The 25,206-nt window shown below is 30.9% G+C and overlaps 2 protein-coding genes and 1 long non-coding RNA gene across 4 annotated transcripts; 2 read left to right on the top strand and 1 right to left on the bottom strand.

Annotated features, from left to right (window-relative positions):
* The first annotated feature begins 3,021 nt into the window (after nt 1–3,021).
* On the top strand, nt 3,022–6,582 carry LOC149494514 (uncharacterized). Its single transcript, XR_016321861.1, has 2 exons — nt 3,022–3,720; nt 6,233–6,582. It is a non-coding gene; the product is annotated as an uncharacterized LOC149494514 (long non-coding RNA).
* On the bottom strand, nt 4,380–7,468 carry LOC105641033 (uncharacterized). 2 transcript variants are annotated; one of them, XM_089724370.1, is made up of 2 exons: nt 6,905–7,468; nt 4,380–4,714 (listed from the first exon to the last, which is right to left on the bottom strand). In XM_089724370.1, the coding sequence occupies exon 1, from the start codon at nt 7,301–7,303 to the stop codon at nt 6,950–6,952; it is 354 nt and encodes a 117-aa protein (XP_089580496.1). In that variant the 5' UTR covers nt 7,304–7,468; the 3' UTR covers nt 4,380–4,714; nt 6,905–6,949. The 2 variants fall into 2 exon arrangements, with proteins under 2 accessions (XP_089580496.1, XP_020537734.1); XM_020682075.3 differs by having other exon boundaries at nt 6,910–7,466.
* Nucleotides 7,469–19,642: 12,174 nt separating this feature from the next.
* On the top strand, nt 19,643–20,290 carry LOC105641046 (dirigent protein 4). The gene has a single exon (XM_012225496.2). It carries the CDS (start codon nt 19,643–19,645, stop codon nt 20,207–20,209), a length of 567 nt encoding a protein of 188 aa, XP_012080886.1. The 3' UTR covers nt 20,210–20,290.
* The last annotated feature ends 4,916 nt before the right edge of the window (nt 20,291–25,206 follow it).

Genomic DNA, 25,206 nt, shown 5'->3' with positions numbered 1-25,206 from the left:
CCGTTCAATAAAATAAAGATACATCAGTAGTTTGCTTTTTTTGATGTAAACCACCGGTATCAGGGACAGACTAAGTCTGGCTCAGGTTTAGTCACAGTTAAAATTCTTCTCATATGTCCAACTTGTATTGTTAACTGAGTCTCAACCCATAAGTGTGCAAAGGTCTTTTTTACTGTTACATAAATTGGAAATTACATATTTTTAAGTTACAAATTAAAGTTGTTACTCCATTGTGCGTATCCATATAATTCAGGTTCTTCCAATGAAATTAGCCCTGTTATTATTGGAAGTGAGTTTATTTAGCATGGAAACATATAATTTCATTAAATGAAAAATATAAGGTTACAAATGTGTTCTTTTTTTCGTAGATTAATCTTTTCCTAAATTCTTGACGGTTTGTGGAAGAAAGCTGGAGATCATTTCAACTTCTCATCCTCTAAAGTCAATTACAAGCACCTCTTACGCTGTAATACCTAATTTAAGCAGGAGATAGCAATAATCAAATCAAATTGGTCAAAATTGAAAATTTTTTAATTTCTTAAAATATAAGAAGAGCTGACTTAATTAGCTTACATAACTTAATCAAACCGATCTAAATTGGTGTAATTCAAATCGATTTTTCATTAGACATAACAAAAGCTAACTAAATAAAAAAAATTTTTGATTTTTTCTATTAAAACTGTAACAGAATCAAAAATAGCAATGGAATAAACTAAAAAAACCTACTTTTTTACTATTACGAGGTTCATTCGCTTCCTTCGTTCTCTTCTCTAGGTATATCTCATATGGGCAATAATGTCAAAATTTCTATTAAATAGCAATGGAGTAAAATTTCTATTTATTTTAAGAATAAAAACCAATTTGGTACCTGAACTTGTTTAGCAGAATAAAAAGGTCAAATCAAAACATACAACTTGAGAATCCAAATCTTTTTGTTTTTGATAATTGATTAATTCAATTGATAATGAAATGATTTACATTTTTAAGCATTATTCTTAAATATAACCAACAAATAGAGATTTTATCCTTAAAGAGAAAAACTTGAACCAAGCAATTATTGTAATTTCTTCCCAGTTTAATTGCTACCCTATATGTGCTTTGTTATTTCAATGTATTGTGTTTGTAATCTGCCTAAACTTGTAATATTGTACAATATCTCTGTACCATAGGATCCCTGAAAAAAATAAAAAAAGAAGCAATTCTAATTTTCTGAACCAAGACTCTTGAGCTATAATGAAACAGTTCAAAATCCAATTGTCTAAATTCAGAAGCAATGCATGGGAACTTCTAGCCATGGGTATTTCGAAGTGTCCATTTTCCTGTATAAAATACCATTTTTCGGTGTAAAATTATATTTCCACATTTTCTTGTTTCCGTGTCCGTGCAACATAGGAAGCAAGCCTATATTATTCATCCCCAAAACATCATTACAACAACATCATCTTTCAAGAATCAGAATAAAGTTTGAATATAATTATAGAGCCTCATTTCATCCAATTCAGAATTTGCATTTTTGCTCCCTACCAACAAAATGGAATCACATCCCAACTCAGAAAAACAATTTTCTTGATTTAAGGTAACTTTTCTAATATCTTTATCACATTAGCCAACAGTTAACAAAATCAGCCATTTGAGCAGGATGTCTTCTATTAATCACAGATATTCAAAGAAGGTATTGTTCTTGAACTATCAAGTGCACAATTCAGAATGAATAATAAAGAACAAGATAGATAAAAGGGTGTGACCAAATCTAAGTAGAAGCTAAAAGGCTGAATCCAAAATGATGCGTGTTATACAAAACTGAAAATGAATAAAAAAGAGAAATCCAAGATTTTCTTATTCTACAAGAAATTCCATATCAAAGAAGATAGTACAAAATTCACAAAACTATGAACAACTCACTTCCAACAACTCACTTCCAATTTATCGTTAGTGAGAAAATATTCGATATACTGAGTGCAATGCACCTTCACTTGCATTTATGCAGCATCCACCTTTCATAATTTTAGGTGGACCTAATGTAATTGTGAATGGAGGATGCAAAATATTGTAGCACACCAAGTGCACTGAATAATTCCCTCCAATGATCAGTATGCCTAACGGTGGTCTCAACTAGCATGCTAGCATACCTCTATCAATAATATATCTCATTCTTGCAAATCCAAAATGTACACCGTTTAACTAGTTTAAAATTCCTGCAAACACAAAGAAAACAACTCCTGTTCTAACAAGTAAAAGCTTCCATAACTAACTTGCTATTAAGGTATATGATAGCAATTGTTTGCATAGTTCTTGATCATCAATAGGTTGATTGTCACTGAAAAAAAAAAAAAAAATACTTACATTCAGCAACATTGGAAAGACCAAATTATGAAGGGAACTCTAATACTTCCCAGGGAAGAATGCTGCTTTACATAGCAAGGTATATTGTGCGGGATAGGGTAGAATACTGAAAAGATCCATATAACCAACTCCAATTAAGTGGAAATAGGGCATGATCGAGTCTTATTGAGTGGTAGAAGGTAGTAAAAGAATGAAATAAAATAAAGCTGCAATAAAAGGTTTTTAATCTTCTCAACTTTCAGACTAAATCCAAGAAGACACAACCAATTTAGTTCATTGCCTTGCAGAACGCAAAATTACATCGAACATAATAAAGAGCAGCATTGGAACACAAACAACAAAATGGAATCTCCTATTGTCAAAGGACATAGTTTCCTTGGAAGTTCAAGTCAAATAATCCACATAGTTGATATGGGTAGGTGAGAATTCTAACAATTGGAAGGTAGCTAAGTGGATGGAATATTTCTACTATTGCAAAACTTTCTGTTTAAAGCCTCTCAAAAGGAAAGTTTAACACAAACTAGGTTAGAGATACCAATAAATAAGAAAACATCAAAAAAGAAAGCTGTATAAGCTCTCCCTCTCATCTTCCTAGCTCTAGTTTTGTTTCCAAAAAGAATAGGAGAAACCACAAGCAGTTAAATTCCCACAACATATACTAGATGCATTAGAAACTAGAAATATGCAACTAGAATTTGAAGACAGTTGTCCATTGTTGAATCCTAAACAAGTCATGGGTTCCTTATAGGCTGAAAGTGGAAAAACACAAGGTCCACTACTCCGGGGCAGTCACTTAATATGACTTCCAATATTTGAAAACTATCTGAAAGTTCTGTCTGTAGAGGTGGACAGTGGAGCTGTAATAATTTCTCAGTGTAACATAATATATCATGAGAGAGGATTATTACCGAATAACCACTTGACCTATACTGAAGCATATAGATCACAGTGGTATTCCTTTTCAACCATGACAAAGAGAATGAGAATATCCTCTTTTTTTTGTTCTACTTTTATTTTCTGTGGAAAGACTGAAGAGCCATATTCAACATAAATATGTTACTATATACAAGTAAAGCAGGCATATTATCTTTTCAAGCTTTCCCATCTCCTTTGCAATTTGCATAAGAATCTGACAGTGTATCACTCTTATACCAGAAAATAGAAAGTGGATGGTATCCATTCACCGCATTAAAATGAATAACTATATCTTTTGTCTATTTAACACTCCTTCAGGCGTCCTTTAGCAGCATCTTATCATTAAGGCTCAGCATGTCTTCATGTAATGGTAAAAAACTAGGAAAGCTAAAGCTTTTATGAGTTCTTAAGCTTGGATGGGATGCTATGGTTTAGAAGGCCTACCATGATCAGCAAACATGGGTAAGAGGTTGAGATATGGACATCCAGAGTTTTCATTCATTTGGCTGTTGTTTGTTTGTTTGTTTTTTTTTTTTTTTTTTCCCTAAAGATATTATACCATAGATTATCATGTTGAGTAGATATTGGTCCTCTGAATACCTGTCAATGATCTCTCATCTATATATGTGTGTGCGTGTGTATATAATCTCATCTTTTTTTTTTTTAAATTTATAATTTTTTGATAATTGACAGCTAGTCCATTCATAGCTCAGAAGCATATAGATAAGAATACAATTTAATAAATTTCTCTGCAAAACAAGTCTCAAAATAAGGTCTCAACCAGTTTTATAACCTAAGGGGCAGCTTCTGTTACAAATCAACTTGGGAGTATTCAAACACTGTTTTGAGATTTATTCCAATAATTGAAATTGTTTCTCTATATCCTCTCCCAAAAACAAATTTAAATTTGTTTTTTTATTCTGAATTTCTATAGCTGAAAAATATAGATATAATGCATCTATGATATACATATAACATCAGATAAGGATCCCCAAAAAAAAAAAAGAAAAACTATATGAATAGAATGAGCCCAAGGTCACATTTGCAAATCCGGAAAGGACATGATAGGTTCACTCCAAAATAAACAAAATAATAATAATAATAATAAGGCAAACCAAAAGGAAACAAGAAGTAGCAGAACTTTTTGTACAAATAGTTAAATAATATTGTACATTCAATTTTATTTATACATATCACACAACTGGAAAAAAAAGGAACCTTTAAAGATCAGAAATTAACTATAAAGATTAAGCACTATTAGCAGCCACGACTATACATAGAAGACAAGCCCAAAGAAATATAGATCCTTCAAATTATCTTACTTGGCAAAATCTGTTCTTTGTGATCCAGCAATGATAGTCTAAGGCAAAAAGAAGCAATCTTTCCCAAACCCCTATCTAGTCAAATTCTACAACAGAATACATGGCAAGAGCTAACTTCATTCATCAGCAACCACCTGAAAAGGCAAACGGCTCATTCAGTTTCACTTTCTATCAGAGCAATAACAAAAGGATCTACATAGGTGAAAAACTTCAGCATCATGTAACCTCTGCATGTTAGAAATATAGAAGTAGAAATACTAGAGCTATTCTGGGAAAACAACAAATGAAAGGTTTCTTGAACTTCCAAGATAATCATCATCGATAAGATCTTATATTAGAAAGATCTCATTTATTTTTCAAATTGAAAGCATCAGCAAACAGAAATTGTTGAAGTTCTTTTATGCTATCCTTAATCTATTGCCTTGAAAATTTTATCTTCCCCAGTTTCAATGCAGCCTACTTTTCCAGGACCTCTTTTTTCCTTCTAATATTTTTTCCCTCTCAACTTTATATTCTTTTGTAATACAAATTCCTATTACATGTTTTAAGTTCTCTTAAAAGCTTGTTTGGTATAAATTATGGTAACTATTCACAAATCCACATTTTCATGTTTGGTATAAATGAAAATTCATTTAGAATTTTACATATTTAGTTTTATGGAGTTGAGACAATAGGTGCGAGTAGCACAAGTCAAAATAAAATGAGAGAAGGATGACTGAGATGGTTAGGTCAAGTCTTACATAGACCTTCAGGTGTCATGATTTTTAAGTGTGATGCATTGGTGTGAAGGTTGCTAAACGGGGAAGAGGTAGACCTAGAACCACATCGAAGGAAGTCGTTGCAAAGGATCTTCTGTCTCTTACCATTAATGCAGATTTAGCTATGAACAGAGCAAAATGGAGAAAGGATTCATATAGCCGATCCCAATTAGTTTGGGATTAGACTTAGTTGTTATTGTTGTTATTGTAATTTTATGGAGTTGGTTATACTTGAACCAAATTCTATCGAAATTGATAGAATTTTGCAAATGAACTATAAACTTAATAAGAGGTACAAGCTGAAAGCTTAAGAATTAGAAATACAAGCTAGTAATGCTACATATTTAGAATGAATTCCATATTTGATCCAAACACAAAAGTTCACTTATGAAATATTTTTTTTTAATGAAATCATTTGTAAATGAGATGAATTCCACAAAGAATTATTCCAAACGCTATGTAAAGGAATTTGGAACTCCTCAACTTCTCTTTGCCACATCAGAAACAGAAGTTGGTCTGCACAGTAAGTTCACTCAAAACAAAAAGTACATTTTATTATATTATTTAAAGTTGAAGATAAATATGTATGTTACAAGGACGGTTCAATCTATATCCTTTATTCTACAATCAAAAGTTGAAGCTGATGAACAAATGGAATACCAGACAAGTAAAACTAAAATCTGTCTTTAATTGGATCCTTCTATCATTTCTGTTTTTATTTTGTTTAGTAGCAATGACTGTCAATGAGTAGCTCAAGATTGTTTTCCTGATGAAGACAGGGAAAGTGCATTTGCAAATTAAATCTATTTTATTATTGTTATAAACTCTTCTGCTTGATGTGAAATCAGAAGGGATTTAGGAGGTGATTTAACTAATATCTTTTCTTTTTGAAAGGATGGCTCACAACTCTAATGCTCGCTAAAATTGCAATATGGAAAATCAAGTCTTCCAATGCTCTGGAACAAAGTTTAAATGATTTATTCTATACTGAAGTGTAAGTAGCTTCTGTCTTCAACAGACAGTGATGAACTCAAATATTTCTTAATGGCAATGTTTGAAGTGGAATCCTAGAGGATCAAAATTCAGTATTGAGGCAGCCATTACGAGGAGAGGACTTATGAAGGGTGCATAATGGTGTTGCTTATCCTTACAGAATTAAGGATTAGGAATTTCCAAAGAAAGCAAGACAAACTCCTTTTATCCCTATATTCCTTTTCAAGTCATTGCAAGCACTTGCTCTCTTATCCAGTCCTTATTAGAATATGTTTTTCCTTACGCAACTACAAAAAACAGATACATTGCACTATCCAAAATAAATAAAACCCAAAAAATAACTCATAAAGGCAAAATCAATATAATAGTAAGCAGAAAAACACCATTTTTCTTGTCAAAAGAAAAAACTTTTTTAAGAAAAAAACACTCATAGTCATTGAATTCTAACAGTTAAATCCATCAACATCCAACAAATAATTTCCCAAATTAGCAAAAGGGAGCACGTAATAACAATAATAATTTCAATAAACAAAACCAAAACTGAAAAATAAAATGAGATAGAGAGAGTGTTACTGTACACAAAAAGCTGAAATTGGAGAAGAACCCATCATCAGTCAATCAATCAGAGTGAGAGTCATGGTAGTAGTCACCAAGATCAACGGACGATGATGGAGGAGAAGAAGATAAGGAAGACCCACGGGCAAGAGGGAAATGATAATGATGATCATCTTCATCAGAAGATGATGAATTGGAGTAGTAAGAGTAAGGATAGAAAGAATCTGGAGGAGGAAGGCAAAGGAAAGTCCATAGCCAGAGAGCAAAACTACCCAATTGTTGAAGAGGAAAACAGCAGATTAGATCAAGAAGTTGGTGACTGCTTACACGTTCTTGAAGTTGAATGCGAGCTATTTCTTGCCATAAATCTGCTGATTTGTGGGCTACTGATAACACCATCAAACTATTGAATACCATTTCGTTCTTCTTCTTCTTCTTGTTGTCGAAGGGCTTGTTTGTTTTTGATAGACTGTTTTAAGAGTTTGATCAATCCACCATTTTTGCTTTTGACTCTGCAGAATTATTGGGTATTGGATAAAAACACTCTTCCTTTTTGCTTTTTACTTCTTCGAGACCCAAGTCGAAGTGTGTCTATTGCATTTGTATGTCGTTTTGGATTTACCAATTAAAATGTTTTTTTAAATTATTAAAACTTATTATTTCGAATTTAAATTTTTAGAAAAAATAATTTATTACAAATGATATATTGATAGTATTTAATACTAAAAATAATATGAATACACGTGAACTAATAAAATTTTTGAATTCTAAAGATTTCATATATATCAAATTATGAGGAAAGATATATAATATTTATTGATTAATTAGGTCTAAAAAATGGAAAAGTACAGAAATAAGTTAAATTAATGAAGAAAGTTAGCTATGAATAATTTTTTGTATATAAATTAATGGCACAAAATTTAAATAGAGAAATAATATTGGACACGAATATAATTAAATAACTATCAAAGGATTAAATGGGTAAAACACTATTGTGGCAAGAATTTTATTGATATTCAAAAAACATTATGGGATTAAAATATAATTAAGGATATTATATATACCTAAGGGCATAATTGTGAAAACACTGTTACAGGAACAGTACTTTCACACGCCCTTTAGCCTTAGATATATATAAATGTAAATATTTTTCTATTATATTTTTATTTTAATGTGAGATATACTCATTCATCTATTATTGATTTTTGCAGTTATTAAAATTAATTAATTAATTAATTATCTAAGGTTAGTTAATATGCATTTAAAATGACTAAACTTAGTAAGTACCAATGTTCTGAAAATCAGATTAGTCATTGAACCAGTGAAGCCAGGAGTTCACTGAATCGGAAAGTGCAACTAGATTTAATACGATTCAGTCCAATTTTTTATATATAATGTTTTTAAATATATTTTTTTAAATACAATTCAAAATATAAAATTTATAAATACTAATAACTTGTATAAAAAGGGTAAAAAAGAAAAATACTAATATTGTTTACCATGCAATCAAACTCAATCATTCAAATGCAATTCTAACTAAAAAACTCAAAGCACACTAAAAAATCCAATCCATCCATCTAACCTATAATTTATCAGCAACTCAACCCATCAATTTACACTAGAGTAAGAAAAATCAAGAAAAAGAAAATTTGATGGAGATTAATAAAGATTCCTGATTCTTTGCTTGCCCATTTCTTAAAAGCAAGGTATTTCCCTCGAACATCTTTTTTGGAAGCTAAGTCTGGATTTCAAACGAGTTATGCATGGAGAACTCTAATTAATGCTAGATGGGTTATTGAGACAGGGACCAGACCCAGAGTAGTGTTGTGGGGTCCCTTCGACATGTGGGACCCACACACATTTGAAAAGAAAGAAAACAACAACAAACACTTTTTATTTTTGCAGTCTTCTTTGGAAGAAGACAAAAAAAGAAGAGGAAAAGTGGACGCGTGATTAATGCGTCCATTCGGTGGACGTGTTAATAACGCATCCCAATAGGGGAAGGTTTTCCCTCAACAAATTGTTCAAAATAAAACGAAGAAGTATACACAGTTAAGTGTAGAGAAAATTTTAGCAAAGGGTTCCTAAAATTGGGAAAGAGAGAAAATAGTGAGGATTATAATTTTTTAGAGTGTTTTTGAAAAACACTTAGAGTGCCACTATTTTTGTAATCTCTTTTGTACCTACTATTTTATAGTGGAAGAATTATTCAGAGTTTGTCCCGTGGCCGTAGCCCATAAAAATTGAAGAGTGAACCACGTAAATCTCGGTGTCCCTATTTTTCATCTGGCATTTATGGCATTTCTCTACGGGTCCCATTCGGGATCAGTTATAATCCCAACAGCTAGTATCAGAGCCTGATTGGTAAATTCTGTCAGTTTTCTATAAAGTTACTATTCACGTGAATAGTGAATTTCGTGAATAGTAAAATTTTGTTAGATTTAGAATTCGACATGGCTAACGACGGGGCAATGATCAAATTAACGGATTCTGATAGTTGGTATTTTTATAGTATTTTTAATATAGTTTTATTAGGATTTTTAGTATTTTAAATTAATTTAATTAGTTTTTATTTAGTTTTATTTATGTTTTTGTGTAAAGCTTCCTTAAATCATACTTCACTTGATCTTGAGGAATTTTGCAGGATTTTTATAGGAAACCAGCTTATTTGCTATCTAGGCACTGGGACAGTCCTAATTAGGAATAAATACAAAGCCTAAACAATTTCCTATCTCTAAAAGATTTCATACTTAATAAAGATTCACTTTCCTAAATGAACGCGAAGATATTCCAGAAAATCTATATAAATAAAGAGACTAGCCATAGTCAAGGGAACCATCCATTGTATATTCCATCTTTTGTTCTATTGTTTTCTCTCTCTCTCCAAGACTTCAAGTATTCAAGATTTGTGTCAAGATTTAAGGAAGTCGTCCAAACCAATCATTAACTAGTTTTTATTTCTAAACTCTTTTCTTGTTTTATTTTCAATATTCATGCTGATTATGAGAATATTTACAAGTTCAATTGAGTTTTATTTAATTACTATGTTGAACTAAAACTCTCATACTAGAGATTTGATGTAGCTTAATTTTGATTCCAATTTATGATATTACATTTGCTTTTCCTTGTTCATGATATAATTTATTATTGAACTTAATGCTTCCAGGCAGAGTTTCTCCCCTGGATTGATTTATTTCATTAATCACTATCGGGAGAAGGGTTTTGATATGAATAGGGTAATAAATTACATGAAAATAATAACTTGATGCAAAAGCTATATGGTTTGACTCATGGGGGTTTTCATAAGTTAATGACCTTAGGTTATGAATTCATAAACAAACCATAAAACTTAATGATTTAATTTATATTTGATTGCGCTATTGGAAGATAGGTAATTAGACCGGGTTAAAATAGCTAACAATACATCGGGAGAGCTTGTTAGTGATTTTAGGGTTGTTTCCCCTACTTGGACAATTAAAATTGATTATCAAACTAATAAAATAAATTGGATAGAATTAAGTGAAGTCAAAATCCCTAGTAACTTTAAATCCTTGATTTCTTTTCATCAAATATTCTTGCTTGATTTCTTTTTGTTCTATTTTATTTGTTTAATTTAATTTCTTAAAATAATTTCCTTTATTGCCGTTTAAATAATAATAGGTTAACATAATTTTGGTACTTGGTATACAATCCTTGTGGACACGATACTCTACTCATTCTATATTACTTGTTGCGATTTCGTACACTTATGAAAATCACTGTCGGATTCGAATTATTCAATGTGGAAATCCATAATGGAGGACTACCTCAATTGCAAAGATCTATATGATCCAATTGAAGGTGACAGTGCAAAGTCAGAAGAAATGAAAGAAAGGCAGTGGGACAAGTTAAAACAGCAAACATTGGGTACAATACGCCAATTGATAGATGCTAGCCTGTACAACCACGTGAGAAATGAAAAAGATCCCCAAGTTCTTTGGAAGAAATTATAGAATATGTACAAGGCTGCGAATGCTCAAGGAAAAGTGTTCATGATTCGTAAAGTCATGAACTTGCATTTGTTAGAGGGGCGATCAGTTACACAAAACCTGAATGATTTTGAAGGACTCCTAACTGAGTTAGCAGTTGGCGGTATGTCCTTGGATGACGAGATGCAAGCATGCCTACTATTGGGATCTCTACCGGATAGTTGGGATACTCTTGCGGTATCATTGAGTAACTCAGCTCCAAATGATGTGGTAATAATGTCTATGGTAAAGAATAGACTACTCAATGAAGAGCTATGAAGAAGAGACGTTGCCATTACCAGTTCACAAGCCCTTGTCACAGAGAATAGGGGTCGGAGCAAGAGTAGAGGTCCAAGGCATGAAAAGTCAAGTGGTAGATCCAAGTCCAGAGAAATGAGAAAGTGTTATCATTGCGGCAAGGAGGGTCATCTCAAAAGGAATTGCCATTTACTCAAATAGGATAATGTAAACCGAAGACAGGAGAATGACAGAAATACATCTACTACAGTCTCAGTAGAAGATGGTGATGTGACTTTAGTCACTCATGATGCAAATTGCTGTCATGTTGGAGATGCAGATACCGAGTGGATAATAGACTCCGGTGCTTCATACCACTGTGTTCCAAAAAGGGAATACTTTTCCACTTATAAAGCAGGAGATTTTGGCACTATTAGAATGGGAAATAATAGTGTCTCGCAAATGGTGGGAATTGGTGATGTCTGCATAAAGACAAGTGTCAGGTGCACATTAATACTTAAAAATGTGAGACATATTCCCGATCTTCGATTGAACCTGTTGTCTGTCAGTGTACTGGACAAGGAAGGCTATCACCACTATATAGGTGACGGTAACTGGAAAGTCACCAAAGGGTCTTTGGTGGTGGCGAGAGGAAAATTATGTTGCTCGCTGTATAAGATGCACGCAACAATATGTGCAGGTCAACTGAATACAGTTGCAGATGATGCTTCACCAAATTTGTGGCATAGGCGGCTAGCGCATGTTAGTGAGAAAGGGTTGAATATGTTGGCTAAGAAGTCCCTCATCCCATTAGCCAAAGGTAAAATAAACCCTTGTGATCATTGTTTATTTGGCAAGCAACATTGTGTCTCATTTCAGAAAAGCTTTAGACGAAGAGACAACAAGTTGGAGTTGGTACACTCTTACGTATGTGGTCCTATGGAGGTATGATCACTTGGAGGAAGTAGATATTTTCTAACCTTCATTGATGATTTCTCACGAAAAACATGGATATATTTGTTGCGTACAAAGGATCAACTATTCAAGCACTTTCAGCAATTCCATGCGATGGTGGAAAGGGAGACTGGAGTGGCTTTGAAGTGTTTGCACACGGATAATGGTGGTGAATACATCTCTAAGGAGTTTAGAGATTATTGTAGTCAGCATGGTATCAGGCATGAAAAGACAGTTACTGGTACGTCTCAACACAACGGCGTTGCTGAACGGATGAATCGCACCATTATTGAAAGAGTCAGATCCATGCTTAATCAACCTAAGCCATTTTGGGGAGAAGCTGTCAATACTGCTGTCTACCTAATCAACCGACTACCTTCAGCACCTTTGGATTTTGATATCCCAGAGAAGGTCTGGACATGTAAAAATATTTCATACTCTCACCTGAGGGTATTTGGCTGCAAGGCATTTATGCATGTTCCGAAGGAGCAGAGATCAAAGCTTGATGACAAGTCAGTTCCTTGCACTTTTGTCGGTTATGGAGACGAAGAGTTTAGCTATAGGTTGTGGGACCTAATGAAAAAGAAAGTTGTCCGGAGCTGAGATATAGTATTCCACGAGAATGAGATCGTGGCAGATACAACTTGTAAGGAATCCACAAGTGATGGTGTTATTGATATTACACTAGGAAGCATTCCTATAGATGATGTCACGAGAGGAGGAATGCCAGAATCAGAACGGGAAGAAGAAGAAAAGCCAGTCATGGGGGATCAAGAGACGATTGTAGATGATAACAATGATGCAGAGGGTATTGAGAAGGGGGAGCCAGAGAACCCCGTTCCACCAGAAGGAGTTGAACCTCAGTTAAGAAGGTCAACCAGAGAATGCCAACCATCTACAAAGTACCTTAGTTCTGATTACATTTTGATTTCTGATGAGGGGGAGCCAAAGAGCTTCCAAGATGTGCAATCTTGCAAAGATAAAGATTGCTGGACAAAGGCCATGCAAGAGGAGATGAATTCTTTGAAAAAGAATGATACATATAAGCTGGTGAAACTTCCAAAAGGGAAGAGAACACTCAAGAACAAATGGGTGCACAAACTGAAGAAAGATGATGGCAACCTAGTGAGATACAAAGCTTGATTGGTCGTCAAAGGCTTTACTCAAAAGAAAGGTATTGACTTTGATGAGATTTTTTCACCAGTTGTGAAAATGAGTTCTATTCGAGTTGTGCTAGGTCTAGTAGCCAGTTTGAATCTTGAGTTAGAGCAGCTTGATGTAAAGACCGCATTTTTGCATGGGGATCTAGAGGAAGAAATCTATATGGAACAATCAGAATGTTTCAAGGTTAAGGGAAAAGAGGACATGGTTTGTCACTTGAAGAAAAGCTTGTACGGGTTGAAACAAGCACCGCGATAATGTTATAAAAACTTTGATTCTTTTATGGTGAATCAAGGATACAAAAGGACAGATGCATATCCTTGTGTATATGTCCAGAAATTCGCTGATGGTAAATTTATCATCCTTCTCTTATATGTTGATGATATGCTAATCGTTGGACCAGATGCACATATGATTAGCAGGTTAAAGAGTGATTTGTCAAAAATATTTGACATGAAGGATTTGGGATTGGCAAGGTGAATTCTCGAAATGGAGATTATTAGAGACAAAAAGTCCTGCAGGTTATGGTTATCGCAGAAAAAATATATTGAATGAGTTCTAGAGAGGTTCAATATGAAGAATGCTAAACCAGTTAGCACTCCACTTGCCGCTCACTTCAAGTTAAGTAAGAAATCCTACCCATCAACAAAGAAAGAAAAAGGAGGTATGTCAAAAGTTCCATATTCCTCAGCGGTCGGAAGTTTGATATACGCAATGGTGTGTACGAGACCAGATATCGCTCATGCAGTTGGCGTTGTGAGCCGATTTCTTTCAAATCCCTAGAAGACACATTGGGAAGCAGTGAAGTGGATATTCAAATACCTGAGAGGAACTTCAAAGTTATGTTTAACTTTTGGAGGTGAAAAGCCTGCACTTGTTGGTTACACAGATGCAGATATGGCCAGTGATCTTGATGAAAGAAAATCTACATCAAGATACCTATTTATATTCTCAGGAGGAGCTATTTCATAGCAGTCGATATTTCAAAAATGTGTTTCGTTATCAACGACCGAAGCAGAGTACGTTACAGCAACGGAAGCAGGAAAGGAAATGCTTTGGTTAAAGCGATTCTTTCAAGAATTGGGTGTGCAACAAAAAGAATATATAGTTTATTGTGATAGTCAAAGTGTGTTTCACTTGAGCAAAATGATAGCCAAAGTGTGTTTGACTTGAGCAAAAAATACTATATATCATGCACAAACGAAGCACATTGATATAAGATATCATTGGCTTAGATTTGCCGTTGAATAGAAGCAGTTCCAGTTGCGAAAAATTCACACAGACATAAATGCTGCAGATATATTGACAAAGATCGTTCCGAAGGAAAAGTTCGAATTGTATGTCAAAGCGGCAGGAATGGAGAGTCCCACCATGTAGTCGGGAGGGAGAGAATTGTTATGGGTCCCTCTGACATGTGGAACCCACACACATTTGAAAAGAAAAAAAAAAAACAAACACGGTTTATTTTGGCAGTCAAAGAAGACTACGGAAGAAGAAAAAAAAAAGAAGAGGAAAATAATAACGCATCCCCTTCTCCTATTTATAGGAGAAGGTTTCCCTCAACAAATCGTACAAAACAAAATGAAGAAGTCTACACAGTTAAGTGTAGAGAAAATTTTAGGAAAGGGTTCCTAAAATTGGGAAAGAGAGAAAATAGTGAGGATTATAATTTTTTGGGGTGTTTTTTGGGAAACACTTAGAGTGCTACTATTTTTGTAATCTCTTTTGTACCTACTATTTTATAGTGGAAGAATTATTCGGAGTTTGTCCCGTGGACGTAGCCCATAACAATTGACGGGTGAACTACGTAAATCTCGGTGTCCCTATTTTTCATCTGGTATTTACGGCATTTTTCCACGGGCCCCACTCGGGATCAGTTATAATCCCAACAAATAGGCAATGGGGCTAATAAGCATTTCGAAAGAAAGATAGTTACTTGACCAGATTGCGCTTGGAATATGTTTATCGGTTAAGATCCTTGATGGAAATGCTACAGTTGGTGAACTTATTAATCAAGAGAAGCTGTCTTGAAATTCAGAATTGGTGCGGTCCATCTTTTTACCCGAAGATGCTTTGCATATATGTTCTATCCCGCTTAGGCAACAAAGATAAGTTGATAATGCAATTTAGTATCCTACTAAGGATGATTGCTTACAGTTATGAATGCTTATCATTTTGTCTTTTATAATTTGCATTCTTCAAGGATATCAACTTCTTCATCCTCAGAGAATGCGTTTTATGGAATAAAATTTGTAATCTTCACATTGCATCAAAAGTTAATATTTTATTTACTAGGCTTATAAGAAACTATTACCAGTTTCTGAAGCTTTAACTCGAAGAGGAGTTGCAATGGATTCTTTATGCGAATTATGTGGTGATACTGTGGAATCTTTATTGCATGTATTCAGAGATTGTCTCTTATCTCAGAAAGTTTGGATTCTTAGTCCTCTGAGAATTCGAGTTAATCAAGTATCAATTACATCCTTTTATTATTGGTTTAATGATATTTCGTTTGCATTTAAGAAGGAACAGTTGGTGGTGTTTTGATTGATCTCATTTTTTCGAGTTAATCAGAAAGTTGTTTTGTTGGGAGAACACGTTATGCAGCAAACGTCCTTACTATTTGATTTCCAAAATGCTAATGTTCTGCAAATAGGACAACGTGTTTTCCATGATCCTGAATCCAGTTCTTGGTCTCCTCCTCCAATGGAACTCTATAAACTAAATACTGGTGCAGCTTTAAGTGTTGACAGGGGCTAGGGTTATGGTGCTGTCATGGCATTGGGTATGAAATTCCAGCGGCTTCAGGTGGCATCTAATTCTGTCGAGGTAGAAGCTTCAATTTTTGATTTCCAGAAAGGAGTTGATTTGGGTATTATTCCTCTCATTTTGGAAACTGATTCTCTCATTTTGGTTCAACTCTCCTCTTCTCGTAATTTCCAAATTTTGATTTTAGAACTAGATTATTAAGTTCAGATATTTTGTTTAGTAGTTTTAATCTTTGCAAATTAGTTCATGCTAAGAGAAATTGTAATATGGTGGATCATGAACTAGCTAAGTAAGCTATCTCCTTGCCTATTTGAGAAGCCATTCAGGTTGATAAAGTTCCTCCTTCTATCCTCCCATTTGTTTTGGATAGGCAAAGCCACCGGTTCATTTTGAACCAGGACACTGTAGATGAACCAACACCTTCAGTTTAAAGTTTTGAACCGGACCCAATGGTTCAAGGGCTGATTAAGGTTAATGTTAATAGTAAAATTTGAACCTGAACTAGTTCGAAATCGGCGGTTCTGGTCCAGTCGAATCGTAAATTTTCTATTTTTATTTTCAAAATGATAATCACTTAACCTATTCTATACACCTCTAAAAGTCTCAATAATATTTTATTACATCATACACTTTAATTAAGATTTTTTTTTGAAAATATACTTTACTTTAAAAATTAAAAATCTAAAAAAGTAAATTGGTAAAAAAAAAAAAAAGAAATATTTAGTCTAAAATTATATTGTTTTGAATTTTTTTTTTCATTTAAATCTTTTACTAAATTCAAAATTATATTCTTTGAAGCATTTTTCAAAATTTTCTAATAATTTATTTAATTAATAATATTTAGACAAAATAAAGTGATGGTTTATTTGATTATTTTATAAAATTAATTAATTTTATTCTTATATGATTATGAGCATTGTAAAATTTATTTAAAATAAAAGTTACTAATATTTTTAAAACTCATTAATATTTTCGAAAGAAAGATGTACCATTAGAATCAATTTTTTTGAAAAAAAAACATATATCGCTGGAAACCATAATCGGAATCGTCGATTCATCGGAATCATACTGAAATCGGCCAGAACCGGGGTTCAAAAGTCGATTCAGATTCAACATTTTAAAAATTTTGAACGGGCCATCCCTAGTTTTGGGTGATTCTTCTTCCATTAAAAATTCAACATTTCTCATTTTCCCCTTAAAAAAAAAAAATTGAAAATCTCATATTAATCATCTTTTTGTCTTGCTTTTGAGTCTAATTAAATATAAATACTTGTTATTATTTCATTATTATTTCTACTTTTTATTTTTATGCCCCATTGTAAAAGATTTGTTACTTCATAATTGGAAATTATAACTCTGTTTAACAAGTTTTATCACTCAAATAAGAGTTATAACCCTATCGAAGAGGATTTAATATATATATATATATATATATATATATATATATATATATACACACACTAATGAGAAAGGAAAAATGCTCATTTTACTCCCAGTATTTAAATGAAATATTCAAATTGCCCAGAAATCAACTTTTTAGCCAATTTTTCCCTTAAACTTGTTTGAAAATATCAATTTACCCATTAAAACTTCTCACCACTTCAGATCTAGTAGAAACATAATAGCTAATAACCTCTCTCTGTCAGGAGTCAAAATCCTAATAACTTCGATCATATATATTAAATAGTATATTAATATTAAATAAAATAGTATATATGCGATCATATATATTAATATTAACATAAAGATTCGAACAAACATAAAGAATTTTATATTAGATTTTGATAAACATGAAACATAATAAATCAAATATAATTTTATCCTTACTAGTATATATAGTTACTTTCTCTGGAGAACAAATCACCACAAGTTAAGTTTATTTATTTGACTATCTAGAATTTATTTGTATTCGCTATAAACAATATTTGTGTTCTCTTCAAGTGACGTTTTGAAGATTTCTGATTTTAGTATTGAATTATTGATAATCAATTTTTTATTTTGCTATTTACATGATAATTTTTAATTAATTTTAAATATTTTAAACAAATAATAAAAAATAAGCCGTGAAAAATATTTTTCAGCAATTAGCTATTGTCCAGAAATAAATAAAATCTTAGATTTGTTATCACTTTACACTTTACAAAAAGATAAGTATTTGCTTCGTAAAAACATAACATGCTACTTAGAAACATAACATGTTACTTATGGTAAATTTATGAACAATTAATTATTTAATGCAAAGTTGTCAAATACAAATAAATTTTTCTATAATTGATTGAAATATTATCTCTTATTTTGGTAAGAAATTAACTTTTCAAGTTAATTTTCTGAATCACAATAAATATAAATAACGTGCAAATCATATTATTAAAAACTAGTAATTAAAAAGTATATCTATTTGAAATAAGGAAGGAAATTTGGAAATTTCTTTTTCCAAAAAATAATACTTAATTTGAAGAAATTTTCCATATAAGCTTGGTAGATTATCTTTCCAAAAACAAAGTTAAATTTCACCCACTTCCTTACAAGGTGGTGAATTTTTACTGGAGGTAGTGTCTAAGGTTTGAGTAGTTTCAGAACCCTTTGCACTAAATTTGGGAATAAATTCAAACAAGGAATCAAATCATCAAATTTAAAACAAGAACATTATTGCAATTTAATTTGTTTTTGGAATGTAAATCAGACATTCCCAATTTAGAATATAACAACATTCCTTTTATTAGGGCTACTAAAATAATTTATTTTGGTCTTTTGACCTCGTATTATAGGATGAATCTCGAAAAATAAGAAATAACTCCCTCCAAGCGGTAATAAATATTTAAGCTCTTAAACTTATCAATTTTTAACTGTTGAATCCCCAAACTTTTGTTTATCAGTATTAAACTCTTCAACCTTTATTTTTTTAAAATTAAATGCTTATTTAATTGACAAAATTACACATTCTTCAACCAAATATAATTTTCTATTTTTTATTTAGTTTCATTAATATTTTGTTGCCTTTTATATAAATAAATTCCTTTCAATTCTAAATTGTCAATTCAGCAAAAGTTATGGTTTGAATCAATTCCCAAAACAAAATTTTCTTCTAATTTCAGTAGGATTAATTGGTATATTAGTCTTCAAGGATCATAAAATTGCTAGAATGCTAGCTTAATGATGGAGTTCCTATTTTTTCCCTTCTTTCTAAGGAAGGAGATAAGTTTGTTTATAAAATAAAGGAAATAAAATATTAATGGAAACAAAGAGGGAAAAAGGGAAATTCAATTAAATATTTGATTTAGAAGAGCAATTTTGTGCTTGAATAATGAATATCATTCCCATCTAACCCTTTTTGAATACTAAGAAAAAAAAAAAAAAGAAACTGAAAATTGTGATGTTATAGAAAATTTATTTATAGCCTTTTATGTTCAAAATTATTATTTACTTCTTTTTTTTTTCTTTTTTTTTGTCTAAAAGTGGGCCTTTTAGATCAATTTAGTGCAAAGTTTAGGTGATAATGGTAAAAAAATTTAATTTTTGAGTAAATTATATTCATGGCATGCAAGTTCAAAGGGACAAATTGAACTTTATTCCTATATAAATTCGTAATTATTCATAAGCATATACAAATTGAAAATAGAATAGAAAGATGGAAGGAAAGTTTTCTTTTGTATGTGCCATAATCCTTTGTGTTACTGTGATAGAACTTGCACAAGGAGAATATTACTCTGAAACTATACCAGTTAGAAAAATACCAGAGAAAACTACCAATCTCCATTTCTTTTTTCATGATATAGTTAGTGGAGAAAACGCAACTGCGGTTCAAATAGCCAAATCCAACAAAACCAGCAAGGTTGGTGGAGCACTCTCATTTGGGACACTTAGTGCCATTGATGATGCTCTAAGGGTAGGTGTTGAACCAAACTCAGAAATCATAGGGAGAGCGAAAGGGCTATATTTGGCAGCTAGCCAAGAAGATGAAATGGCTTTAGTTTCGTACATGGATCTTGGGTTCACAACAGGCAAGTTCAATGGAAGTTCATTTGTTGTGTTTTCGAAAAACCCTATAATGGAGACAGAACGTGAGCTTGCTGTTGTTGGAGGAAGAGGACAGTTTAGGATGGCTAGAGGGCTTGCGAAACTCTATACCCGGTACTTCAATCTTACTAGTGGGGATGCCATTGTTGAATATAATGTGACCTTGTTTCATTACTAATGGAAGAAGATCCATTTGGAAAAAAGTAAAAAAAAAAACCTTTGAGTTGTTATCAATAAAGAGTCTCCTGAATCATGTGATTTTGATGTGCATGAAATTTTAATATATTAATGTCTTAATTCTTCTTGTAGAATTAGTTTCATTTATATCTTTTATTTTTATTTTTGTGTTTTTTTTTTTGGATATGTTCTACTCTATTTGGATGGTAATGTTGGGATTAATGCTCTGATACCACTTGTTGGGATTAAAGCTCTAATACCACTTGTTGGATATTAGCGCAGTGATAAACTCCAAGATTGATTAATACTTTATAACACTAGGAATAATAAGGGAAAGGCAACCAAAATAATACTAACACAAAACGCCAAATATAATTGTATTAATAAGAAGCAAACATTCACAAAGCTCAAGGAAATGATTACTTACTTGGCTTTTGCTTGGTGCTTGCTTGGTTACAAATGAGAGAAGGGGTGGTATTTATAGGCATTTCCACCTCCTCAATGTACGGCTAAGATTTGTTTACAAAAATGGACGGTTTAGATTATAAGGAACATTCTAGAGTTAGGTAAGATATTTTTATTACATCTCATGTGTGGAGAATTGTGGAGTATTCTAGAATGTGGCTTGGACCTCCAACTTTGGGCTTAAGGCTTCCCAAGCCTTGGCTTATTATAGCAGCCCATTTTGGTGGTGACTAAATTAATCGGTGATATTTTAATAGGTAATTCACCCATAATTAAAATTAAGATTACGAATTTTACATTTTGAATTTATATGTTGTTTGAATAAATATTTTAGACACCGAAAATATTTTTGGCACAACTACAGCGTAAATTAGGTGAAAAGATTATAATGTCCTTGAAAAAAACTTTTTAACATGTTTGGTGTTACCGATGTAATGTTAGGTATGTAATTGAAAATATACATAGATATTTTTTAAAAAAAATGTTTTTTTAAAAGAATTTATTTACTATTTGATTGTAATATTGAAAATTAATTAAAATTTCAATTTACAAGGCTATAGAAGTATTTAACGTGTAAAATTTTATATTTTTCAAAATTTTATTGTTAAATATGAAAAATATATATATATATAAAGATAGTAAAATTACAGTGGTCACCGGTGACATTGGTTGTAAAATTCAAGAATTGATTGAACTTTTCCACTGTGCTTTCGATTAGAGATTTGAGCTATAAGTTATGAAATTCAATTCTTAACATTCAATCTTACATAATCTTGTTCCTTATAATTAGGTTATGCCCCTAATTTCCCTCACTATATATAAAAAGTACATAAATCAATAATTTTCGTAATTAAGAATTAAAACTATTGAGTTTGCTCCCACTAAACATTAGAATTTGTCCCCATTCTTAAGGTTATCTTTTAACCATTTACCAACAAATTTATTTATATTATATATAATATTATTAGGATTGATAAATTTGTTCATTATAAAAATGAATAATTTAATATATATATATTCTAATCCCATTAGAAAATTCTTTACATGCTTTAATTATTTTTTATTTAAATTTATTTCCATCCAAATAAAAACAAAGGTAAAAACTCAAGGAACAATTGCTAGGTTTGAGGCAAAAACTTATAAGACAAAGTCAATATATCCAGCTTTAGCCAATTATTTATCACTAAACACATCCAAGCAATGTCCATAGATTTCTCCATTTTAGAGGCTTATACTAACCCTAATTTTAGAATTATGTGGAAGTTCTTGAGAGAGAGAGAAAGAGGGAAAAATTAAGAAATGAATCAATTTTTGGATGATGAGACAAAATGGGTAATAAAATTTTGGGTACTATAACATTTCTCATGTTAGCTACAATGGTGATAAAGAGTTGGGGGTTTCACAATTCATCATATAGAAAAACAGTTCCTGAATGTATGGTAGATTGCATGCCCATATGCATGAGATTAGATGGTGCTTTATCTAGACATTGTACAAATGCTTGTAATCAAGGATGTGAACAGATTCAAGGCAGAGGAACTCCAACTTTCATCAAGATTATAAAACCCAAGAAAGATTAGAACCAATTTCTTTCATTCCTTAAACCTTCAAATTTTGGGAAAATAATTGTCTAGACTGGATTCATTGTCCCACCTATCGACCAAACAAATGAAACTAAAGATTTTTTAAAAAATATTCAGACTTTATCTTTTTTTTTTTTAATGTATGGTGAGAAATATCTTTATTTCAATAAAAATATTTAATTTCATTGGTTTGATCCATAAGTGGAGCTATGAACCCGGTTTAGGTAAGTTTTTCGCCTTTAAATATTCATTGAATGAAGTTTTTCATGTCAATTTTTTAGCATTTTATTTGAAGGATAAGAAATGAAAGGGAAAAAGAAATGCAATTGTGAAAGGAAATGATATGGTTGTTCTCTTTTTTTTTTTTTTTTCCCTTCTTGGTAGAAGTAATAATTTTTTCATAGATAAAGGTTTGTTCTTCTCAGTTATTTTACAAGTATTGTTATTTTTCTCATTCTTTTGTATTTTTCCAAGAGTTTCTAGGTTATTTTTTCCATTTTCGTAGTGGGTTTTTTTTTTTTTTTTTTTTTTATGGAAAAGTTTTGTTAATTAATCGGTTCATGGATTAAAAAGGGATTATTTAAAAATCTTAATTAACTTTTTTTTTTTGCTATTTTTGATTCAAATATCGAGTTATTGAATTGAAAACTCGAGTTTCTGGAAATTAATTTCAGATTTAATCAATTTAGTTTTGTTTCACTATTTCAGTACTTGCAATATTTGCACTTGTTTCATTAGAATTTTGAATTTTAATATCACCATTATTGTGTCATTGTTCAGTTTTTTTATATTCAATTGTTGAGTTTATTTGGTTTTATACTCTTTCTTGTTTTATTGTTGATGTATTTTTTTTAATATACAATTGTGGGAAGGTCATTCAATTTTTTTTTTTCTGAGATTTTTGCAAGTTGACATTATTGGCTTTTATTCAATTTTTTTTATTGCATAACATTTAATTGTTGGAAGGTGTGTTTGTAAGGAAAAGAAATGGGTTTTGTAGAGAAGAGTAATTGCACTTTCTGACTTTTTATTGCAAACTAACTAAAAGTACAAATTTTGAATAGAAACATAATAAAATATAATCGAAATAAAACACGAGAATATAATAGTGTATTTCAAAATAAAGGAATAGACTAGTAACTTATGGCAAACGGCAAGATAAAATTTTAATTTTTTCTTACATAAAAGGAAGTTTTCATTTTAATTTGACTCAACGGGTGACATGAAAAGAGAGTCGACACACTATTAAATCTTTGAAAATAAATATAGAATTTCAAAAATCTCAATAACAAAACTTAATTTAGAATCTTAGGATAAATAAAGCAAACACGGATTTGTTGAAGATAAAACTTAGAAATTATATTTAAAAGCCCTAAATTATAATATTGAATTTTGATGGCTATTTATAGAATTACAAAGACTAATCTAATTAAGAATCTATCTATATATAAATGTAGGAATAATGAGATTTCTTATACTAGCCTTCGTTTAATTTGGAATTTCTAATGTATCCTTTTGATTAGATTTTTTATGCATTTTAATTAGAGAAAATAGATTCCATTTATCCTTTAGAATATTCTTTTAGTTAGATGTTTCATATATTTTAATTTGAGAAAATATGTATATGTATATTTTCTATTTGATCTTGCAGCATTACTATTTAATGATTTTGTAATTAATAGATTTTGATATTCTTAATTATATATTCTCGCGTGATATTACTTTCAGGAGATAAATCGAAAATCTTCATTCAAATATTAAAAATGAAATTTAAATTATTTTAATTTATGATATTTTGAATTTTTTAAAATATGATTAAATATTTTACTATTAGACTCTATTAGTTAATTACGGTGAAATTAAAATAAAATTCTTAAGTATATTATTCCTCTTTGATTGTTTGGAGAGGATGGTGTACACTTATTTGGAGTATTTACACATTATTATATTTTAAAATTTTTTATAATTCTAATTTAACAAAAGTAGTGGAAGTATTGAATTATAGTATTTGAGGAATATCAAATAAGAAAGTTTTTTTCTTTTATAGTCTAATGAAATCTTTTTGAAAAAATAGGCTACAAAGTTTGAATTAATGAAAAATGGCTATTTGGGCGGATTTGCTATCATTTTTATTTTCAGCTTTTCTATATTAAAGATGAAATAAAGAAAAAAAAAATTCAAGAGCTCTCTTTTTTTTCAATATTTTATTCTTTTATTGTTGAAATTTTTGGAATTTTATTTAATTTTTTATGACTTAATTGACTGTCTTTTTTTAAAATAATTTTTAAAATAGATATGAAGATAATTAGATCTTTGAGATTTTGATTTTTTTTAAATAAATATATAGGAGTTTGAAATTTTTGTATTTAATATCATTTATATCTTCTATAAACTTGAGAAAGGATATTCTATTACCAATATTGTTGTTTACACATTGATCCCCATGTGTAATTGATGATTTTAAGCAATTTATTTTTGGATTTTGTACAAGGACATAGAGTCTAAAAAATGCTATTAATAAAATTTCAACTTAATTTCATCCAATAAAAATAATTAATATGAAGGTCAAAACTATATTTTATACTGTGGCTACTTAGAGTAAGTATTGATTTATTAGATTAATGTCATAGTATCACTAAAATTATAAAATATTTTGCAGCATGCTAAAGGTAAAATTCATGTATATATTGCAAAATAAATTAATCATTTTATTTATTTTAATCTAAATAATAATTTATATTTTGATATTATATAAATAACAAAATCAAATGAGTATAAAGAATGAGTATATAACGAACAAAGTCAACATGCAATGCACGTCATAAAAGAACTAGTCTAATTAAGAATAAATATAAAACAACTAAATTAAGGTTGTCTTTGGCAACAGATTTTTAAGTAGCTTATAGCATTTTAACAAATCAAAATACTAAATGCTATTTTTTATAGTGTT

Source organism: Jatropha curcas, chromosome 7, assembly GCF_041381405.1.
Source record: "Jatropha curcas cultivar XTBG-Jc1 chromosome 7, XTBG_Jcur_1.0, whole genome shotgun sequence".
Lineage (NCBI taxonomy): Eukaryota > Viridiplantae > Streptophyta > Magnoliopsida > Malpighiales > Euphorbiaceae > Jatropha > Jatropha curcas.
The sequence above is the reverse complement of the archived record's forward strand: the minus strand, read 5'-3'. Positions and strand labels throughout refer to the sequence as shown.

Excerpts from the sequence above, each read along its gene's own strand:
- LOC105641033 (XM_089724370.1), bottom strand. The coding sequence starts at position 7,303 with ATGGTATTCAATAGTTTGATGGTGTTATCAGTAGCCCACAAATCAGCA.
- LOC105641046 (XM_012225496.2), top strand. The coding sequence starts at position 19,643 with ATGGAAGGAAAGTTTTCTTTTGTATGTGCCATAATCCTTTGTGTTACT.